Source organism: Oryctolagus cuniculus, chromosome 9 (genome assembly GCF_964237555.1).
Source record: "Oryctolagus cuniculus chromosome 9, mOryCun1.1, whole genome shotgun sequence".
Lineage (NCBI taxonomy): Eukaryota > Metazoa > Chordata > Mammalia > Lagomorpha > Leporidae > Oryctolagus > Oryctolagus cuniculus.
The window spans coordinates 33,635,515-33,654,508 of NC_091440.1; the positions used below are offsets into that span (position 1 = coordinate 33,635,515).

Sequence of the window (18,994 nt, forward strand, 5' to 3'; positions counted from 1 at the left end):
AAGGGGCTTTGATTTGTGCGGGCAGCGGGGAGGAGGGGCAACGGCGGCGGCGCCGGCGAGCCGCGGAGCCGGGCGGCTGGACCCAGCTCCTCCCTGCCGGGTTTGGACTCGCGGCCTTGCGGCTTCCTCCGCGGCTTCCAGACCCTCTGGGGGATCGTGCTCCCTGAGGTAGAGTGTGAGGAGGAAGACCGGCGCCCCACGGCCTCTCGGTCCTCGGAACCACGCTCGTGGGCCCCTGGGAGGGGTCTCCTGCCGTCTGTCTGTCCTCTCCCGGAGAACTCGGTGCAACTAGGGCGTGCGTGGTCCGGGTCGGAGCGGCCGGCAGGAGGCTAGGAGGGGCGAGGGAAGGGGACAGAACTTCCATCTGGTTGGGCAGTTTTGCTTGTTTGTTCTTGGTGCTTTAACTCGGGAGGGAACCTGGAAACCCCTGCTCCGCCCAGAGCGCTCGCCCAGCTCTGAGCTGGCCCGGGCAGAGCCCAGCGGGTCCGGGGGCGCCTCTGCTCCCTGAGAGACATGACTCACAGGGGCCCGAGGTACAGCGGTATCCACGCGGGCTGCGCCACGCGTCTGGCAAACAGGAGCTGGAGGCCGAGCCCCCGTCAGGGCGAGACCGAGCTGTCACGAAGCCCCCCCCAGGGCGTTCACTGGGTAGGTGGGTTTTATGTCCACGGAGAGATGGGGGCCGAGGGACGGACACGAGTGTGGCTCTGCGTATGGCGCACCAACAGTGAGGGTGCCGGGCATCGAACTTTGCTGGGACGCATCATCCGGGACGCCAGGTCATCAGCGACGTCTCGGGGCGGGGTAGTCCAGATCCGGGAAAGTTGCCGAAACAAAGAAGAAAAGGCATTTCTACCGGTTTACTTGGGAACCTTATCTGCCGGTCCCAATTTGAATGCCAGAGAGCCCCAGAAGAGGACGGCCTTACTACCCCCGACCCCTTCCCATCCCCACCCCTGGCCTTGGGGACCCAGGTGGGCGAGCGGCTGCGGGTGCTGGGCAGTGGCTGGCCGGGAGGGAGGACTGTGGCCTCCAGGCAATCTCCCAGCCCTAGCGAGAGGTATTGAGGCCCGGCCGGGGACTAAGTCCTCGGGGACTGCACTGGGCCCCGCGGGCCGCCGTCCAGGACGGGCGGAGTGGGCGCTGCGGAACAGGAGCCGGGAAGCGGGTGCTGGAACCCTGAAGGAGCTCCGTCGCTACCGCCGGGGAACAACGTGGCCGAGATGCACGAGGAGTGGATGAGAGACTGGGGACCAAAGTAGTGCGCCGTTCTCTCCTCCGCTGCACCTCCGCGCTGCCCCAGACCCGTAAGCCCTGCTCTGGACCTGCGGTTCCCATACCTGTCCCTTCAAGACCTGAGCAGCCCCCTACAGCCAGACCTCTCTGGGCCCTGGAGGTTTCCGGTACCCGCTGGGCGCTGGCTGCACTGTGAAATGGGCCTCGTTGCAAACTGACCAACTGCCTAAGAGAAACGGAGAGCCAGGAGTCTGCGAGGAGCCGAGCTTTGCCTTCAGCCGCTAGGACCCAAAGTGTCCGGGCTCTGCAGGTGCGGCCACATTCCCGGGTTCCAGAAAGAGCAGGGGATCCGGCCTCCTGCCCATGTACACGAAACAAACTCTATGCTCTCGTCGACAATTCCCAGGGACCACCCCAAGTGCCTATATTCGGACACGTGAACCCGGTTCAATCCCATAGGTGGGAGGAGGGGAGGTAGTGACTGCGGAGTCAAAGGCGAACTTTCCAGGCTCCCCGGTTGGAAAAAGAGAGGCAGCACCCAAGTAGGCAGCCGCTGTCAGCCGCGCGCTCCAGAGAGGGGTGGGGCTGGGGACGAGGAGAATTCACCGGAGATGGCACGGGCCCTTGCACAGCGCCTCTGCCGCCGGTCCTCTCTCCAACCAAGGAAGGGCTGCTCCCTGAGCTCGGGAAGGGGGCGACGCCAAAGAAAATGTGAAGCGAGGCCTGCCAAAGGAGGAGGAGAAAATTAATTAATGAGGGAAAGAAATGTGTTTCTGATTCAGAAGATAGACTCCTTGTCCCTGGGGGCGGAAATTCCTTGGAAATCAATAGCTTTGCATTCATTATCCCTCTCTTGATAAAATGCACAGCTCTGGGACGGAGGTGGGGAGGGGAGCGATCTGTGTTGGTCATTAAACAAGAAGGAGAGGGAGAAGAATGTCCAGGAATCTCTGCCAAAGCTCAGACCCCATGTGGGCATCATCTGCGCGGGCAGGGACCAACTAGTTACAGCAGTTGCCAAACCAGGAAAACGAAGCAGTGACATATGGGTGAGTTGAGCCCAGGTCCCACTGTACGTGGAGAAAGACTTGCTGTGGTCACAGGAGCTGACTACAGACCCGCCCCTCAGCCCCTCAGGAATGTGTCAGGACACCTGCCAGCACTGCTGTCGCCCTACCTCATATTTGTATACAACTCCCTCTCTTCACACCTGTTATATTGCATCGTAAACACCTTTCACCTGTGGCTTCCCCAGCTCACAGACTGGCAGCTTCTGGAGGGCAAGTACACAGATTGTCTAACTCATTGTATCTCTGCTGGCTTGCATGGAGTTAGGCCGGTGCTCCCAAGCATTTGAGGAAGGAAAACACAGTAGCAAGTAAATGAGGCAGGGGCTTTAAAATAAAAAGGCTTCTGAAAAAAGAACAAGCTAGATTCAAGATGCACTGCCCTACGCACGCACAGCCAATCCTTTCCCCAGAATTCGTGTTCTTTTTAAGGAAACTTCCTCCATGATCCACTTGTAATCTCAACCAGTCCTTGCTGGTGAAACCCCTCTTTTTCCTACTGGCCCCTTCCAACTGACTGCTTTTCCTTTCTATACCCACGTGTTGTATGACGGGGAACATTTATTTCTACAAACGCAATGGTGGAAAATAGATGTGGCCTAGATGGGCTTCCACTCTACTTGGGGGGAGGGGAGGAAAAGGAAAGATTTTGCCTGCAGCCTTCATATTCACAGCCTCAGCAAAAAGGAGATATTCTGGGGGAAAGATCTGACCTCCCAGCCAGGTGGACAAGTATTCTCACACTGCCCTAAGACTGGTGATCCAGGAAGAGAGTCCATGACAAATGGTGGACTCTTGACCTCGGGCCAGGCCATGCCTCCAGGCTGGGGTTACTGAAGGCCTCCCAAAGGCTGACGGGTAAACCAGAGTCTGCTTGAGATATTTAGGGGGCTCCTCTCCCTCTCAGCAGGGCCACCTTGGGCACAAACCTGCAGCATTTGTGTTTCCATCTGCCCTTTACCCTTCAGGGTCTCTAAAAGCCAGAGATTCCCGGGAGGTGGAGTGCAGGACTCCAGGCACCAGCCCTCGCCAGGAGCCCTTCCAACTGCCACCCTTTTGCCCCATGGGAGAGCACCAGTGAATGGCCGCGATGGGTGTCAGGAAGGATTAAGTTAAGCCGGGACACCCGGTGTGAGGAGTACCACAGGACTCACTCTCTCCATCCAGCGACGTCCTGCTCCTGGTCCATTCCCTGCTGAGATAAAGTTGCATTTAGCGCTCCTGGAGGATCGCGTAATGAATGGAGAAGCGGCTCCCGATCGTGCCAGCAAGTGAACATCTTTCTCACTTCCCTCTTGGGCTGGAAGGAAGGGAGGGGGTGGGAGGACAGGAAAGAACAGACACAGCAGACCCTGGTGACGCCTGTGGGCTCTTCTTGGAATCTGAGTAGGTGAGCGGGTATGCTAAATACAAACGCGTTCATGCAAAGGAAAGATAAAATCCACGGGAACTGCAGATCTAGGTTTGCAGAAATGAGATTCGTACTCTGGTGGAAATGTAGACCTCCTTGGTGTGGGAGAGACCTGGAAGATTACTCATCTGATTTCTGCCTCCCATGAGCAGCCCCTTGCAGCTCTGCAGCTCTCCTGCGCAGATGAGATAACATCTGGGCCGTTATTATCACCCAGAGTAAGCGCTGCATCTCTGGGGACTCGGGGCACCTGAACTATGGCTCCCCCGGGAAGTCCTTGATCTGCCTGCCACCTAAGAGCCATATTACAGGTTGGCTAATTGATTTACTCTTCTTCTTAGGTCTTGATTTCACAGTGATTACAAAACAAGACAAAACAAAACAGAATTAAGGCTGCACCAGAGCTCATGCCTGTTCTTTCAACTTGGTTTGAATTATTTTCAATCACGCTTTCCTGTAAGTTAGCTTGATCCTTTCTTAACTTTCAATGGAAAAATATAAACAAACAGAAGTAAGAGGCAAAGAGCCAAAATGATGGGAAGGGACAGAAATTTTATCTTTTTCTGAAGCAGTCTCCTGTTACTGGAGTTTCCAGCATTCGGAAGTGTGTGTGTGTGCGCGTGCACGCGCCCGCACGCTTGGAGGAAAGGGTCCAAGCTGCACCCTGTTCACTATTTTTTCCTTTTGATTACTAAAAGCCTCAGATCACGCAAAGCTCGTTTGAAACGTGGGCTTGTACATGGTTAAAGGAGACAAACAATACGAGAAACGCACACATCCCTTTCCGAGTAGAAAGCACACGCTCCTCTGGCTCCTAAGTGGCTGTCACTGGCGGTGCCTGACACAGCTATATCAACAACAACAACAACAACAACAACAACAGCAACAAAGTATGCAGAGGAAATTAGATTATATGGAAATCAATAGCGTCTGACTGCTTCAAACAAATGCCTGTCACCACGAGTATTCTCCAGGAATATATTTATACACCTTGAAAGGAGCTGGTCCTTGCAGCAAAAGACAGCACCTTCTGAATCTCTGGGTTGTTATTTTTCTCTGTATACAGAAGAATTCACGGGCATAATTTAACATACAAATGCCCAGCTGTATACATTATATAACAGCTTGTTAGGCATCCCGGAGAGGTGTGCCTAAATAATGCGCATATATTCCGTGCGTGAGATGACAGGGGAAAAAAAAAACAACAAAACAACCCACAGAGAGGCGTGCTCGCATCCTTTCTCCCTCTAAAGGTGCCTACCCTTAGACAATAGCTGGCCCTTCTGATCTTTGTAGACCCGCGGTGGGAAAGGTGAGGCGTTCAGTGCGCATGCCTCGGCAGCTACAGGTGCATCACCTGCGCTGTCCTTGCCGGTGGTCACTATAAGAGTGGCTCCCACGCGCCGGTCGCTGCCGGTGGAGCGCGCGCGCGCGCGCAGACGCACCGCGCCGCCGAAAGGGAGAGCGCGCGCCAGACAGACGGAGACAGCTGATGCCTGTCAGCGCGGTGGGGCCGTGAGCTCTCGCGAGAGCTCCCCGGGCCGGCCGCGAGAAGTGGGGCGCAGGTGTAAGAGGAGTGCATCCCGTCGGCGCGCCGGGCTAGAGCTCTCGGAGAAGCGGGAACGCGAGCCCGGCGCGCGGCGCTCTGCGCGGTCCAAGGGAGCATCCGGCGGCAGCAGGAGCAGCAGCCGCCCGCGGCGCAGTCGCCGCCAGCTGCCGCGGCCGCCTCGGCCGCCGCCTCGGAAGGGAGGCCGGGGGAGCCGGCGTGCGTACTTTCCCGCGGACTTTCGGAGTGTTTTTGGATTTACATGCCAAGCCGTCAAGATGATGTCCATGAACAGCAAGCAGCCTCACTTTGCCATGCATCCCACCCTCCCTGAGCACAAGTACCCGTCGCTGCACTCCAGCTCCGAGGCCATCCGGCGGGCCTGCCTGCCCACGCCGCCGGTAAGCGCCCCCACGCCCGCGGCCCCGGCCCGCGCGCCCGCCCCTTCCCCCTGGCCGAGACGCTGCATGTCGGGAGCTGGTCGGTGCAGGTGCGGGTGCGGGGACTTGCTGGCAGGGGGTGTTGGCGGAGTCCCGCGGCGAGGCACGTTTTGTCCGGCGGCGCTTAGTGCTGTGTCCCCCGGCCGCCGCCGTGTCCGCGCCGGGCGCCCGCGACCGGAGCCGGGAGCGCTGGGGCCGTGACTCTGGACTTCCCTCCACTTTCTCTGTTAATCTCGCGCCTCCAGAAGGCGGTGTGTGCGTGCTCGGGTCCCCAGCTGCGAGTTACATCTCCATTTCTCGTTCTTCTTCTCCCCTCCTTTTTCGTCTCCCACGCCCGTCCCTGGAATGTGTTCCTGTGGCCCCCTCTGCACACCCCCGTGCCCCGTCCCCTCTGTGTCCCCCATCCCGCCCTTGGTGTTATTTTGGTTTGCTCTGTGTGTCTGCCCTCTGCTTGTTGTGCTTTCCGGCGTGTGTGTGTGTGTGTGTGTGTGCGTGTTGTGTTGCGTTTTGTTGTTGTTATTTTTTTCTGTTTGTGCTCTTTTTTTGTTTGTTTGGTTTTGTGGTTTTGTTTGGTTTGGTTTGTGTCGCCTGCAGCTGCAGAGCAACCTCTTCGCCAGCCTGGACGAGACGCTTCTGGCGCGGGCCGAGGCGCTGGCGGCCGTGGACATCGCCGTGTCCCAGGGCAAGAGCCACCCTTTCAAGCCGGACGCCACGTACCACACGATGAACAGCGTGCCCTGCACGTCCACGTCCACCGTGCCGCTAGCGCACCACCACCACCACCACCACCACCACCAGGCGCTCGAGCCCGGCGACCTGCTGGACCACATCTCCTCGCCGTCGCTCGCGCTCATGGCCGGCGCTGGCGGCGCGGGCGCGGCGGGGGCCGGCGGTGGCGCCCACGACGGCCCGGGGGGCGGCGGCGGTCCGGGCGGCGGCGGCGGCCCCGGCGGCGGCGGCCCGGGGGGCGGTGGCGGCGGCGGCGGCGGCCCTGGGGGCGGCGGCGGCCCGGGTGGCGGGCTGCTGGGCGGCTCGGCGCACCCTCACCCGCACATGCACGGCCTGGGCCACCTGTCGCACCCAGCGGCGGCGGCCGCCATGAACATGCCGTCCGGGCTTCCGCACCCCGGCTTGGTGGCGGCCGCGGCGCACCACGGTGCGGCGGCGGCGGCGGCGGCAGCGGCTGCAGGGCAGGTGGCGGCCGCGTCGGCGGCAGCGGCCGTGGTGGGCGCGGCGGGCCTGGCGTCCATCTGCGACTCGGACACGGACCCGCGCGAGCTCGAGGCGTTCGCGGAGCGCTTCAAGCAGCGGCGCATCAAGCTGGGCGTGACGCAGGCCGACGTGGGCTCGGCGCTGGCCAACCTCAAGATCCCGGGCGTGGGCTCGCTCAGCCAGAGCACCATCTGCAGGTTCGAGTCGCTCACGCTCTCGCACAACAACATGATCGCGCTTAAGCCCATCCTGCAGGCGTGGCTCGAGGAGGCCGAGGGCGCGCAGCGGGAGAAAATGAACAAGCCCGAGCTCTTCAACGGCGGCGAGAAGAAGCGCAAGCGGACTTCCATCGCCGCGCCTGAGAAGCGCTCCCTCGAGGCCTACTTCGCAGTTCAGCCCCGGCCCTCGTCGGAGAAGATCGCCGCCATCGCCGAGAAACTGGACCTCAAAAAGAACGTGGTGCGGGTGTGGTTTTGCAACCAGAGACAGAAGCAGAAGCGGATGAAATTCTCCGCCACTTACTGAGGGCGGGGCAGAGCGAGGAGCCGTGGGGCACTTGGTGGTGGGAGGGGAGGGGGCTCCCCCGGTCTGCTGCCCCTTGGTTCCTAGTGTCCGTTATCCTGCTTGCAACTGGGGAGGTCCTCTGCGCGCTCCTCTCTGCCCCCTGCCCTTCCTGTCCCCCAGCCTAGCAGCCAGGGACCCAGTGTGGAGACAGAGAAGCTGTAGGGGCCCGAAGGGGGGAGCCTTTGGTGAGTGGGAAGTTGGGGGAAGGAGAGTGGAAGATGGGCATGGGTTCTGAGGAGCAGGATGGTTCTGGGGGTAGGGTGGGGGGAGACCGGGAAGGGTAGGGAAATGGACAGTTTTTGACCAGAGACACTTATCAGAATCTCCTGGGACCAAGGAACTATGTACAAAAACAAAACAAAACCTACCAACCACCAAAAAAGAAAAAAAAATAAAGCTAGACAAATAAAGACAAAGTAAGACAAAACAGAACAAAAGTGAAGAAAAATGCTTTAGAAATTTAACTCCGGGGAACCATAATCTGCAGCTTCATTTACCCCCAAGGAAGAGACAAGGCCCGGTGATGACTACCGCCCCAACCCTGCACACAGGAGCTGAGTTGAAAACCAAATGAATCGGAAGGTGAAATTCTGGGTAGCAAAGCTAGTTGTTCTGTCTGCGTGTTTGACTTAATTTTCCCTTCTAAGTCTCACCACCCCATTCATATCTTCCTTGGGTTTATTTTTTGCCTTCAAATGAAACCACAATGGCTGCTGTCCAGCACCGGAAGGAGGGTAGGGGCACAGCTGAAGAAGGGGTTTGGGACTGGGAGACAGGCTGTATGGTTAGGTGGAATCCACACTTTGCAATGGCCCAGCCTACGCCTCTGTGGCCTGGCTCCGTGTCGCTTGTGGAACATTAGGGAGAGTGAGGCAGTCTTGGAGCTGACAAGAAGGTGGAATGTAGGGCCTCCAAAATAAATAAATTATCCTAGGAAAATAAAACAATTTTAACAAGTTTTTTTTTTTTTTGTATCTAAGATACAGAAAACAGACAGTTTCAAACTAAGCTTTTCCCCCCAAAGAACTTCACCTTAGCTGCTCTTTATTTTACAGAGTGAGGTTTATTTTAAACGGATTTTCTCCCCTATTGATTCAAATAGGGTGGTGGGGTGGGAGATATTTAGGAGAGAGACTCTGAGCCTCTCCTGGGCGTTTTCTCCACTGAACAAGACTCATCTTGCTCTTCTAGGTCCCCTTTCCTCCTCTCTTGGAGAAGATGGAGTCATTGCAATGTTGAGAAGTTTGTGCTTTCCATTGGGGCAGAACTTGGCTGTGAGAAAATCTTCTAAATCCCAGAAGAGAGGAAGACAGATTTAAAGCCTCCCACTCCCACCTTGTTTATTTCAAAGAGATCTGCATGTAGGGAGGAGGGAAGCAAAACAACTATTTCCTTATTATTATTGCTATCATCATTATTATTGAAGGATCATTTATTACTGAGGATAAATGTTGGGTAGCAAAAACTTTAATTTGCACTATCAGTCTCCCAAATAGAAAATCATGTATAGTATTTCATAGTAATAATCAAGGTACTTTATAAGCTGCTGATGGTTTTTTTTGTTTTTGTTTTTTAATGAGAAAGACAGTTGAAGGTGGTTAGGTAAAATGCCTGCTTCGTGTACAAAACACTCTGGATCTCATGTGGAGATGGTTTGTTACCATTCTTTAATTGTAACTAAAAAAAAGAAGAACAAATGAGAAAGGAAAAAAAAACCTGCTGTTTAACAAGATTAAAATCATGCATGATCTGAAAGATGCAGAAAGAAAAACACAATTAGGTCTCACTCTGGTTAGGCTTTATTTATTTATTTATTTATATTGTATATCATTGTTTGCAGCGCAAACATTCTATGCATTTGAAACTGAGCACTAAACTGGGCTAGCTTTCTGGTAGACCGTTTTGTGGATAGTGTGATTTCACAGTCTACTGCCTGTTTCCACTGAAAACACAGCATTCTTGTCATATTCTTGTATTTAGAGGAAAATGAAAAAAGGAAGATTATTGTAAATATTTTATTTAATACACTCACACAGTGGTTACAAACCGCCAGTGTTAATCCTGAAATGTCTCACGAATTGATCTACCTGTCCATGTATGTCTGTTGAGCTTTCTCCTTGGTTATGTTTTTGATCACCTTCCTCTTGCCCCATTTCTATCAGAACCATTTCTGTGCGCCAAAATACAACAGGGGGATGTGTCCCAATACACTTACAAATAAAACGTAACTGAAAGAAGAGTAGTTTTTTGATTTGGGTGCATTTTTGTGTTTATACTGGGCCAGGTCCTGGTAGAGCCGTTGAACAAATGAGACCTAATTCAACAACAACAAAAAACTCAACCAATTAAACAAAAAAGGAAGGAGAATATGGTGAATAGTGAATTGAAAATGAAGCAAAGGGTGAGAATGATTTTTTTCCTGAATCAGAATTCACTTTCAAAAAACTTATGTGAACAGTGGTGCTTTGAATAAAATGAATTCTATATTAGTTGCCTGTGTTATCAAAGTTATTCTTATTTAAAAAAAAAAAAACAGCACTCAATTCAGAGTGGTGGAAGGTAACAATAACCAGGCACCTGAGAAACTTTTAAATCAAGGGTTAGGAACAAAGGCATTTGGGGATTATTTGTGTTGTTTTAGGCTAAAAAGCGCTTCTAAAACTGTTGTAACCAAATGACTTTTCTTTGGAAGTCAAATTTCGAAATGATCCACCGATTTGCCCAGATACCTTGTAAATGCTTCTGTTCTTTTGGAACATTTCCTGTGCCACCTACTGCTCCAGAGTGACCAGGGATTCTTCATTTCTTGGTGACCTGGGACAAAAGCAGATGCCAAATGTACAAAGTTTCTTACTTGCTGGGACTATATCTTCTGAAGTCAACCTATTTTAGCCAAATCTTTTTAATTTTACCGGCAAATCTGTGAAAAACACTTGATGTTCAAAAAAGAATAGTACATTTTAAAAAAGCTGTGATTTTTAAACAGTTGTTAATGTTTAAAAGAGCACTAGAGGTATTTTTAAAAATAGATCTCTTCCATCAAAATTGATTTGTTTCTCTTGTTATTAACTTGATATATCATCAAAGTTTTAAATAAAGTGCATTTGTAAAAAGAATGTTATTTTATAGAAAAGTATGACCGGATTTCATTGTTGAAGAACCAGGAATGAACAAGTGAAAAGATTTACGGAGTTTTTTTTTTTTTTAATCTGCCCCCAGAGTTGCAGGCAAATACATTTGTATTATGTCATAATGACCAATGTTTGTATTAAGAATTTAAGCGATTGTTTTGTATTAAGTAAAATCCTTACCGAGTAAAAAGAAAGCTATTATGTTAATAAAAACAGATCCTGAACATACCTGCTTTGCAGAGTTTCCTATTTCATGTAGTAGGAAACTGTGCAAAACAAAGAAAAAATGTTTTGCTTTCTGGTGAGTGGACCTGTATATGGATGGAAAGTAAGACGCCTTTAACTGTCAGTCCATGAAGAAATACCCTCCAGAAGAGAGTGCACAGTCTTGCCACTCAGTGACAGCTTGACCTTTGAAAGTTTTCCGATTCTAAAGAGCAGAACCTCATTCTAAACGGATTGCCACCCCTATGAGTGGCTGCGAATAAAATGTGTGGCTCGGGTTCTTTTAAAGAAAATCTCAAAGTGAGTTTGAAAGAGTGGGAAAATTGGGCTCCGCTTGCATTTCAGCTTCTCAGGAAATCCAGGCGGTGGAGCAGGGAAGGCAAAAGAAAAATAAGCGTCAAATGCGTCTGTCACCTTTAGGCCACCGTCTTCAGTTTGCTCCTTTCTGCCGTCCAAGCTCGGGGTCCTGCTCCTTCTGTAGGTCTAAGAAACGACGTTCTGAAGACTCATCAACTACTTTCCGAATACGTTTTTGTTTAATGCACGTTCTGACATTGCTCTCACACTCGATGACACTCATAAATAAACCGTAGGCACCCGCTGCCTTGATTGTACCGGTTTTTACTTTCTTGTGGTATGAGGACTTCGCTCCCACACGCGGCCGCGCAGAGAAGGGACCCGGCCCTCAGCCCGCCGTACCCCTCCGGCCAGCCCCTGCTCCACTCCCCAGCCTCAGCCCTGGGTCGCTACCCCAGCTTCCCAGCCGCTCCGGGCCGCACCTGCGTAACGCTCCCCTGCTCCGTCGTTCACGCGGGTGGGCTTTCAACATTTTGGTCCTTGGAGTTGGAATTGGGGCTTTGGACCTCGTCTAAAGCCAGCATTCCCCATCCCATTATAATGGCCTTGGACGCCAGCGGGACGCTGGAGGTGATGTCCACAAACACTGCCGGTTCGGTTCTGCCGCCTCAGTGTCAGCGCCACGACCCGAGCCGCGCGGTCCTGACGGGCCCTTTCAAAGAAGACCGCAAGCTTAATTGATTTTTTAAAAATAGCAGCCGAATTCTAATTCTCACGGGGGCCTCTTTTCCACCTGCGAGATAAGCCGTGTCGCTATAATTACGTTATTTAATATTTGATCAAACCTTCGCGCCACCGCGGCTCCGGGCGCCGCGCGGGCTCCCAGGGCAGCGGGCTGGCGGCGCGGCCGGAGTGGGGCCGCGCACGTGTGGCGAGGGCGCGCGGCCGCGCCTCTCGGGTCGGCTCGCCCTTTGAATAATTCACGACCGCAGAGTTCTGGAAATTAATAAAAGGAATGATAACAAGACGCTAATTAAAAACTTTCGTAATTGTTGTCAAGTCAGCCTGACGGGAGACGGACGGCCCTCTCGGACTCCCTCCCCGAAACGCGGTGCGCGGGAAGCGCCGGACGCGGGTCTGGGAGTCGGCGGCCGAGCGCTACCCCGACTCCAGCAGTCCCTTCCGAGGCGGTCTCAGGGGGGCTTCTGTGTCCTCTCCGGCTGCCGGTGGCTTTAGGACTTCGGGGCGGACAGGCTGAGGTGTGCCTTTTCCAAGCAGAACTGATTGGGTCGAATTTGCAGCCAGGAGGGGACCCACCCACCCCTGACCCGCCGCGAGGTTCCCGCTCTCCCACTGCGCTACCCCCAGCCCGGGGGGTTCAGCGCCCCGAAGCGCGCGAGCCGCGGCTCCCGCGTCCGTGGCGAACGACGGCGACCCGCCCGGTCGGCACTCCTGCGCCGCCTGCCCTGAGGCTTCCAGCTGCTGGAGGTCGCAGCGCCACTCGGACGGCGGGACAGCGACCGGCCAGCGGGGCCTGACCGGGTGTCAGCCAGGACCCAGAGGGCCCGAGCCGGTTAACAGCCTGAGGCCTGGGCATCCGGCGCGCGTGCGCAGAGGTGGCCGGAGGGCGCCGGCTGCGGGGGTGGCGGGGCGCGCACCGAGCGTGCGGGGAGCGCGCCGAGCCCGCACATGCGCGTTGCGCGCCGAGTCCCTGAGGCGAGGAGAGTTGGCGTCCCACTGCTCCAAGGTGGGCGCTCCCGGAGGTCCGGTCCCGTTCGTAAGTGTCTTTGAGGCTGTTCGGAGAGGAAAGGGAACGGACCAGTGTCTCCTAGAGGTTAAAGACTCTTGCCCTTTGCCCCTCCGCCGAGCCGGCCAGTTTGCCTCAGTCACCTTGAGCGCCACAAAACTTTCAAAACTGGTTTGTGTGTTTTGAAGCAATTGAAACAATTGAGAGGGATACGGCCTTGGCGTGTGTGTGTGTGTGTGTGTGTGTGTGTGTGTGGCGGTGGTGGTGTTAAGGCGCACATTACCAAACCCTGTTACCGAATGGACTTTATCAGACAAGGGTTTCTACCTGGGCGCTAGGAAAGCTGGCTGCTGCTAGGTTTTCGTCCTGGGCACCTCAGTGGGATCTTAAATTTCAAAGCTGAGGTCGGAAGTCTCGACACCGAGAGAAGCCAGAGATCCCGGTCCTACTCCCTGGAACTGAGTAGTGGGGCAAAAAGTTGTCTGCGTCCCTGTCTGTGCCCGGCGCCCGCATCCGCAGGAGGTCGCTTCTTTCCGATTTAGAAAGTGATGAGGATAAAAAGAGGCGCAGGGAAACGGAAAGGGATCCAGGGGATCCTGGAAGGAGAACTGGCTAAGGGAAGGGTGGAGGGGCAAGAACGACCTCGAGCACTGAGTGGGGAAAACGAATTACCGACAGAAGTTGTTCGGATGTCTCTGACGCCTGGCCTCCGTGCAGCGTAACGTATACGTGGATCAGAGTGAAAGAAAGTGTTGACCATTTCCAGCGTGGAAATTCACTTAAACCAGCTTCTGTTCCCCCCGCCCCGCGCCCCGCCAAGTGTTGACAATAAACATTTAATGAAGGCAGAGACCTGGCTGTCTCCAGACAGGGTCAGAATACTTTAAGCAGACCATTAGCGCGGCTTCTTCCACTTCAAACATCGCGCGGTACCCTCTAACATTATATACATACATACATACATACATATGTGTGTATATCTATCTCTCTATATAAATGCACGGTGTGAAGCAAATAATACGTTCACACGGATATCTTCCGTGGTCTGCAGTAGTTCTGATACCCCCTGTACTTACCAACAGAAACTAACTCATTGTAGATTACTCGCGCTTAAAAAATGTTAAATACAGTTAATGCAATATTAATCGCCCTTTGCTGATATAAAATGCAATATTTTCGGGCAGCTATTGAGCTTTTCTAGGGGAAGAGCTGATGAAAAGAGTCACAGCTGAATAGTGGAGAGAAAAAGCCCGGTATTTATTGCTTTTGTTTGGCTTTTGGCTACAGAGACAGGAACCTTCTAATGGGGTAAGGACATTTATTTTATCTGCAATCTATTGCTGTGAGAGCAGGGGCGGCAGATGGGGCTGGTGCGATATACACAATGTAATTTAGAGCAAATTCTAATAACTAATAATGATTTATGTTAATTTTGACCACTTATGCGACTTTGAGAAAGGGTTGCGATGAAAGAAAGAGAAGCTAGCTGTGACAAGGACCTCTGAGGTTGGCACTGGCGCTCTACCGCTCTGCACTTTGCGCAATTTTAAAACGTGTTTTATGAGTTAGCAATGGAAATTCATGCATTTGGAAAGGCAGATAGGATCCACTGGACTCTGGGCAGAGGTATTTCCCGAGGGCTTGCATTTCTTCTGGAAATGGACCTAAATGAGTCAGTGACGCCTTTGTTCAGTTTTAAATAAAACGGATACGTTTCAATTGCTTCCTGCGCCCGTATTAAGCCAAGGTGTGGCGCGCGCGCGCGCGCGTGTGTGATGTGTGTGCGTGCGCGCGGAGGGTGTGAGGATCAGGTGTATCTGAGGCACGCATTTGAGCCAGAGTCTTTCCTCCAAGGTGTAATTTGAACCCGAGGTTTGAAATCCTCCCCAGCGCCTAAGAGCAGACTCGGGCACCACCGCCACGCTTCATGTAAAAGTTTTCTTGCTGCTGAAAGAAGTTGCAGAATCCGAATCTTTACCTTCCACTTCATACCAGTTTGTCTAGAATAAACTTTGGGAAAGCTTTTGGATCTCTACCTCCCGTCTTTCCCCTGCCCCAAGAGACTGGGCGTTTAAACTTAAAAGTGCCTACTCTTTCCTCACCCCGTTGGTGGTGTGGCACCGGTTCAGAACCCCAGGGGCTGCCAACGGGTCGCAGCTCTGCACAGGAACGGGGCGATATTTGGCCACCACGCAGTGCACCGCAGAGGGTCAGAGCGGTTTTGAAAGGGGTGGGAGGTGCGCCTTGCTCGTGGCAATTTACTTTTCCTAGTTACCTTTTGCGCGTTTTTAACGCCTCAGGGCCATAGTTTGAAAGTAAAACAGCTTCAAAGCACCTCCTTATTAGCTCTGTATTTGAGAAATCCGAAGATGAAACCACCTAAAAGGTTTAATAGGGCGGAACAGCATTTATTTGCCAAGCAAACAGCCCGAGTACAGTTCAAAAGGGGTACAGTGGTTTATCAGCGGGAGGCTGGAAGAAGAGCCTGGGCAAAGCGAATTTCAAGTTATGAGCTTAAAGTGAATTAAGTAAGCTTCAAGTGGCACGTATGCTTTGATTTTGAATATATCTCCTTCACCAAAAACAATTTTTAAAATGTAAACACATGTGCATCGTAGAGACTTTTAGCCACCCTTCAGAGTTGTTGTAAAGACGTTTTTGTTTGTAAACTTTTAGATTTTGTACAATAAGATTTGTTGCCTCTATGGGGTTCTGATCTGCAAATGTTATTAAAATATGATCGCATCCATTCTTGTTTTATGGCTCACAGATTTTAAAGTGTTTCTACTAGGAAAGAAAATCAAGCTCCATGCTTCAGAGTAGTGTCTCTTCTAACTGTTTTGGTCTTGCTTTTGAAGAATTCCTATCGGTAACTGTACTGTTACTGTACTGCTAGTATTCTAGGTATAAAGAAGACTTTAAGCAAAATGAATCTTTAAACAAAATAAATCCAGGCAGCTGACGTTGCCTGTTTACTGATGATACTCGAGAGCTGGTGAGCATTTGTGAGCTTAAAGCTGTGCCTCCACGTGCATATCCATATACAAACAGACCTGAAGCACATTTTTTTTTCTGTTGTCCAGTGTAACTGAATCTTATTTCTAAACTTTGTTCCAATTCTGTCCCAGTGTTTCACACCAGAGCAACTCCCTTAAAATCGGAGAGTGGTGCATTATTGAAACTCTCTATCAAACAGCTCTGGGGTGCAGCTTTTCTGAAAATGCTGGCTCTAGATGAGGTCTGACTGTCTGACTGCACATAAGCCCCTAATATGTTAATGGCCGTAGGGGATGCCTAAGGTACTATCTCAAGCTGCTTCGCACACCATATGTCAGGCCGTTAGCCACATGGATCTATTAATCAAAAAGAGCTGGAGAGGGAGGAGAGAGTCTTCCAAAGGGGGAGAATGAGAGAGATGGGGGAGGGGGAGAGGGAAAGAGGAAGCATGTTAAACCCCCTTCATGTTCATTTCTTTTATTTAAAAATGCATAAAAATATTAAAGAAGACCCAGTAGTACAGATTCCCTTTCTGTCAAGTTAAACGCTGTTCATACATGTGTGCTAAAGAATTAGCATAGGGTCTGGTTCTATTGAAATAAGAAGGAATTTTACCTGGAGTATCCTGTTTAGGTTTCCTTTATTGCAAAAATTTATAGCCAAGACTATCTCGGTACAAAAAAAAAAAGTTGTTGCTATGCTGTTTAGTAGATGAGCTTTATTAAAAGTCGTGAGGGGGGATAGGGAAAATGTGTATTTAGGGGGTGCAAAGAGGCATGGAGGAGGTGCCTGGGGAATTTGTAATGAATACATAATTTATTGGAATATATGTGCAGGGACAGTAGAGTTTTTGCCACTTTTGGTTCTGCTAGTAAACAGAAAATGTTTACATTTTTGTTCCTTCTTTTAAGCTGGCTTTTTGACCAGTGAAACAGGATGAAAAAAGTTATTTCTTTCTGATAGGATGAGAGGAAATGAGAAGACATTTAAAACCACAATCTTTCTCATTTCTGCTTTGTATAGAAATATCTCTTGCCTTTGAATGTTTAAAAATACTTTTCAATTAGATAACTAGATAAGAAAGCTGGCACAATTCGAGGAGTAATTATATACTCAGTATGAAGATGCTGTAACTGAGGGAGTATACTAAATCTGTATGAAAAATATTTAAATTTTTCTTGAAGTGATGAATATGTATGTCATATGCCTCAAACTCATCATTTCTAGGGAAATAATGAAAGTATAGATTTTTTAAATGTCAGAATCTGTTTCAGAAAGAATGAAAGGAAAACAGGTACTTAGGTTTGAAAATTACATTCTTTTCATGTGTCATGCTACCTGGGACTAGACAAAATAGAAAATAAAACATCAGTTTTGGCATATTTACTTAATTGTTTTAACTGGCAGTGAGTGAGAATGGGCCACATGCAGACAATTTCTAGATTACCAACTTTGTTTTTAAATCTATAATTAATGATAGAATTTGGGAAAATATCCTAGAAAATTCTTTTTTATTATTGTCATGATTAGTAATTTTATGCTGTAGTAGTTAGATTTATAAGATAATGGAATGACTAAAAAGTTTATTGATCTTAGGTTGAAAAATATATATGCAAATGATTCACTGCTTATACATATTTGAGAGCTTAGTATTCACTCACACTAAAAGCTCTCTGTCATTAACATAGACCATAGTACTCTATTATACTGGACACAGAAAGGAGAGATAGCACAGCAGAATGTTCTTATTTATGACTTAAAAACACATTATAGAAGGTAATTGAGAAATTATGCTCAATTATAAGAAATAAAATTATATAATGAAATCTACAATATTTATAGTATGAAAGTGGAGTGCTTTGTACTGCACAATAGATTGACTGTATTAAATGTTTTTTCATTTTCTCAAACCTATCTGTCTTTATATAGAAGTGAAGTTCTCAGCTACAGGGGAAGGTTAATACTGGTAGGTGCCTTTAATTTAAAGTGTCACTACTAGAGATTATTTGGTTTGATTGGAAAATCATCTGTAACTCCTAGTTAAAAAAAAGCATTTCATTGTATTGGTGAACTGCAGTCAGCCTACAAATATGAGGAATTCTAAAGCCTTAAATTTCACCTAGGAGATGATGAATCCATAAAGAAATCATCATCCTGAATTTCAAGAGTAGCTGAATAGGGAGGAACACGTATTATCTTTAAATTTTGGTACATGCCACTAGCCTTCATTTCTTTCCCTGTAGTTAAAAGGTAGCCCATATATCTGTCGCTTTGGGTTTCCAAAGACTCGTAACTTAATTCCTTCAGGCTATTCATCAGCACAGTAATTAAACTAGCAAATGGATGTAAATAAAGTGAAATTGGTTTCATGACAGATGAGACGAAGAGGCCTCTGACATGAAACAAGGCAGGACAATAATGATTTCAGCAGCATCAGGCCATGGAAGGAACCCCCGCTGGATTTATTAGGTGCTGCAAGTGATTTGCTGGAAGCGGGCAAGACATGAGCACTCTTTAATTTGACAGGAATTTTGCATCCTAAAGAGCATATTGAAATATAAATCCAGAAACAAATTTGGGCAAACTGTAAACAGAATTATTGCTGTATTGAAGATACCATTCAGTATTTTAAAGGAAAGAAGAAAAGAGAACCACCCTTCCCTCCCTAAATTCCTCCTCCATAGTATAAGAGCTTCATTGTACAATTAGTTATCTAATCCTAGGGCATGGCAAAAATAATTATGAAACAGTCCTTCCTACTTAGTGGATTCTGTTGCTGTTTCAAGGTTAGCAATTTTGGGTTTCCGGGTTTACTTACCAATGGAACAATTAACACAATAGATGATTCAAAACCTAGCAAGAGGAAGGCATCTGTGCCAATGAGGGGGACCCTAATACATGGCCAACAAGGAGGGAAGCCCTGCCTGATGGTCAACTTATTTTTGCAGAGTGGGATTAGTATTGTATTTACATAAAATCTTGGATAAAAATCTGGTACCAGTTTATAGCTCTAGCAGCCTGTGCCTAGATACCCAGAAAACACATTTCTAGCTATAAAGAGAAATTGTCTCAAGCCTTTGATCAGACAGAGGCTTAAAATCAGATGTGGATTTGGCCTGGA

The 18,994-nt window shown here is 50.0% G+C and overlaps 1 protein-coding gene and 1 long non-coding RNA gene across 2 annotated transcripts in view; both read left to right on the top strand.

Annotated features, from left to right (window-relative positions):
* Nucleotides 1–5,258: 5,258 nt before the first annotated feature.
* On the top strand, nt 5,259–7,912 carry POU4F1 (POU class 4 homeobox 1). The gene is made up of 2 exons (XM_051850573.2): nt 5,259–5,661; nt 6,295–7,912. The coding sequence occupies exons 1-2, from the start codon at nt 5,539–5,541 to the stop codon at nt 7,435–7,437; spliced, it is 1,266 nt and encodes a 421-aa protein (XP_051706533.1). The 5' UTR covers nt 5,259–5,538; the 3' UTR covers nt 7,438–7,912.
* A 4,949-nt stretch (nt 7,913–12,861) lies between these two features.
* The window catches only part of LOC127492110 (uncharacterized), a 165,750-nt gene continuing 159,617 nt past the window's right edge, over nt 12,862–18,994 (top strand). The window contains exon 1 of the long non-coding RNA XR_007921162.2: nt 12,862–12,906. This is a non-coding gene — a long non-coding RNA (uncharacterized lncRNA). The remainder of the gene's footprint in view (nt 12,907–18,994) is intronic.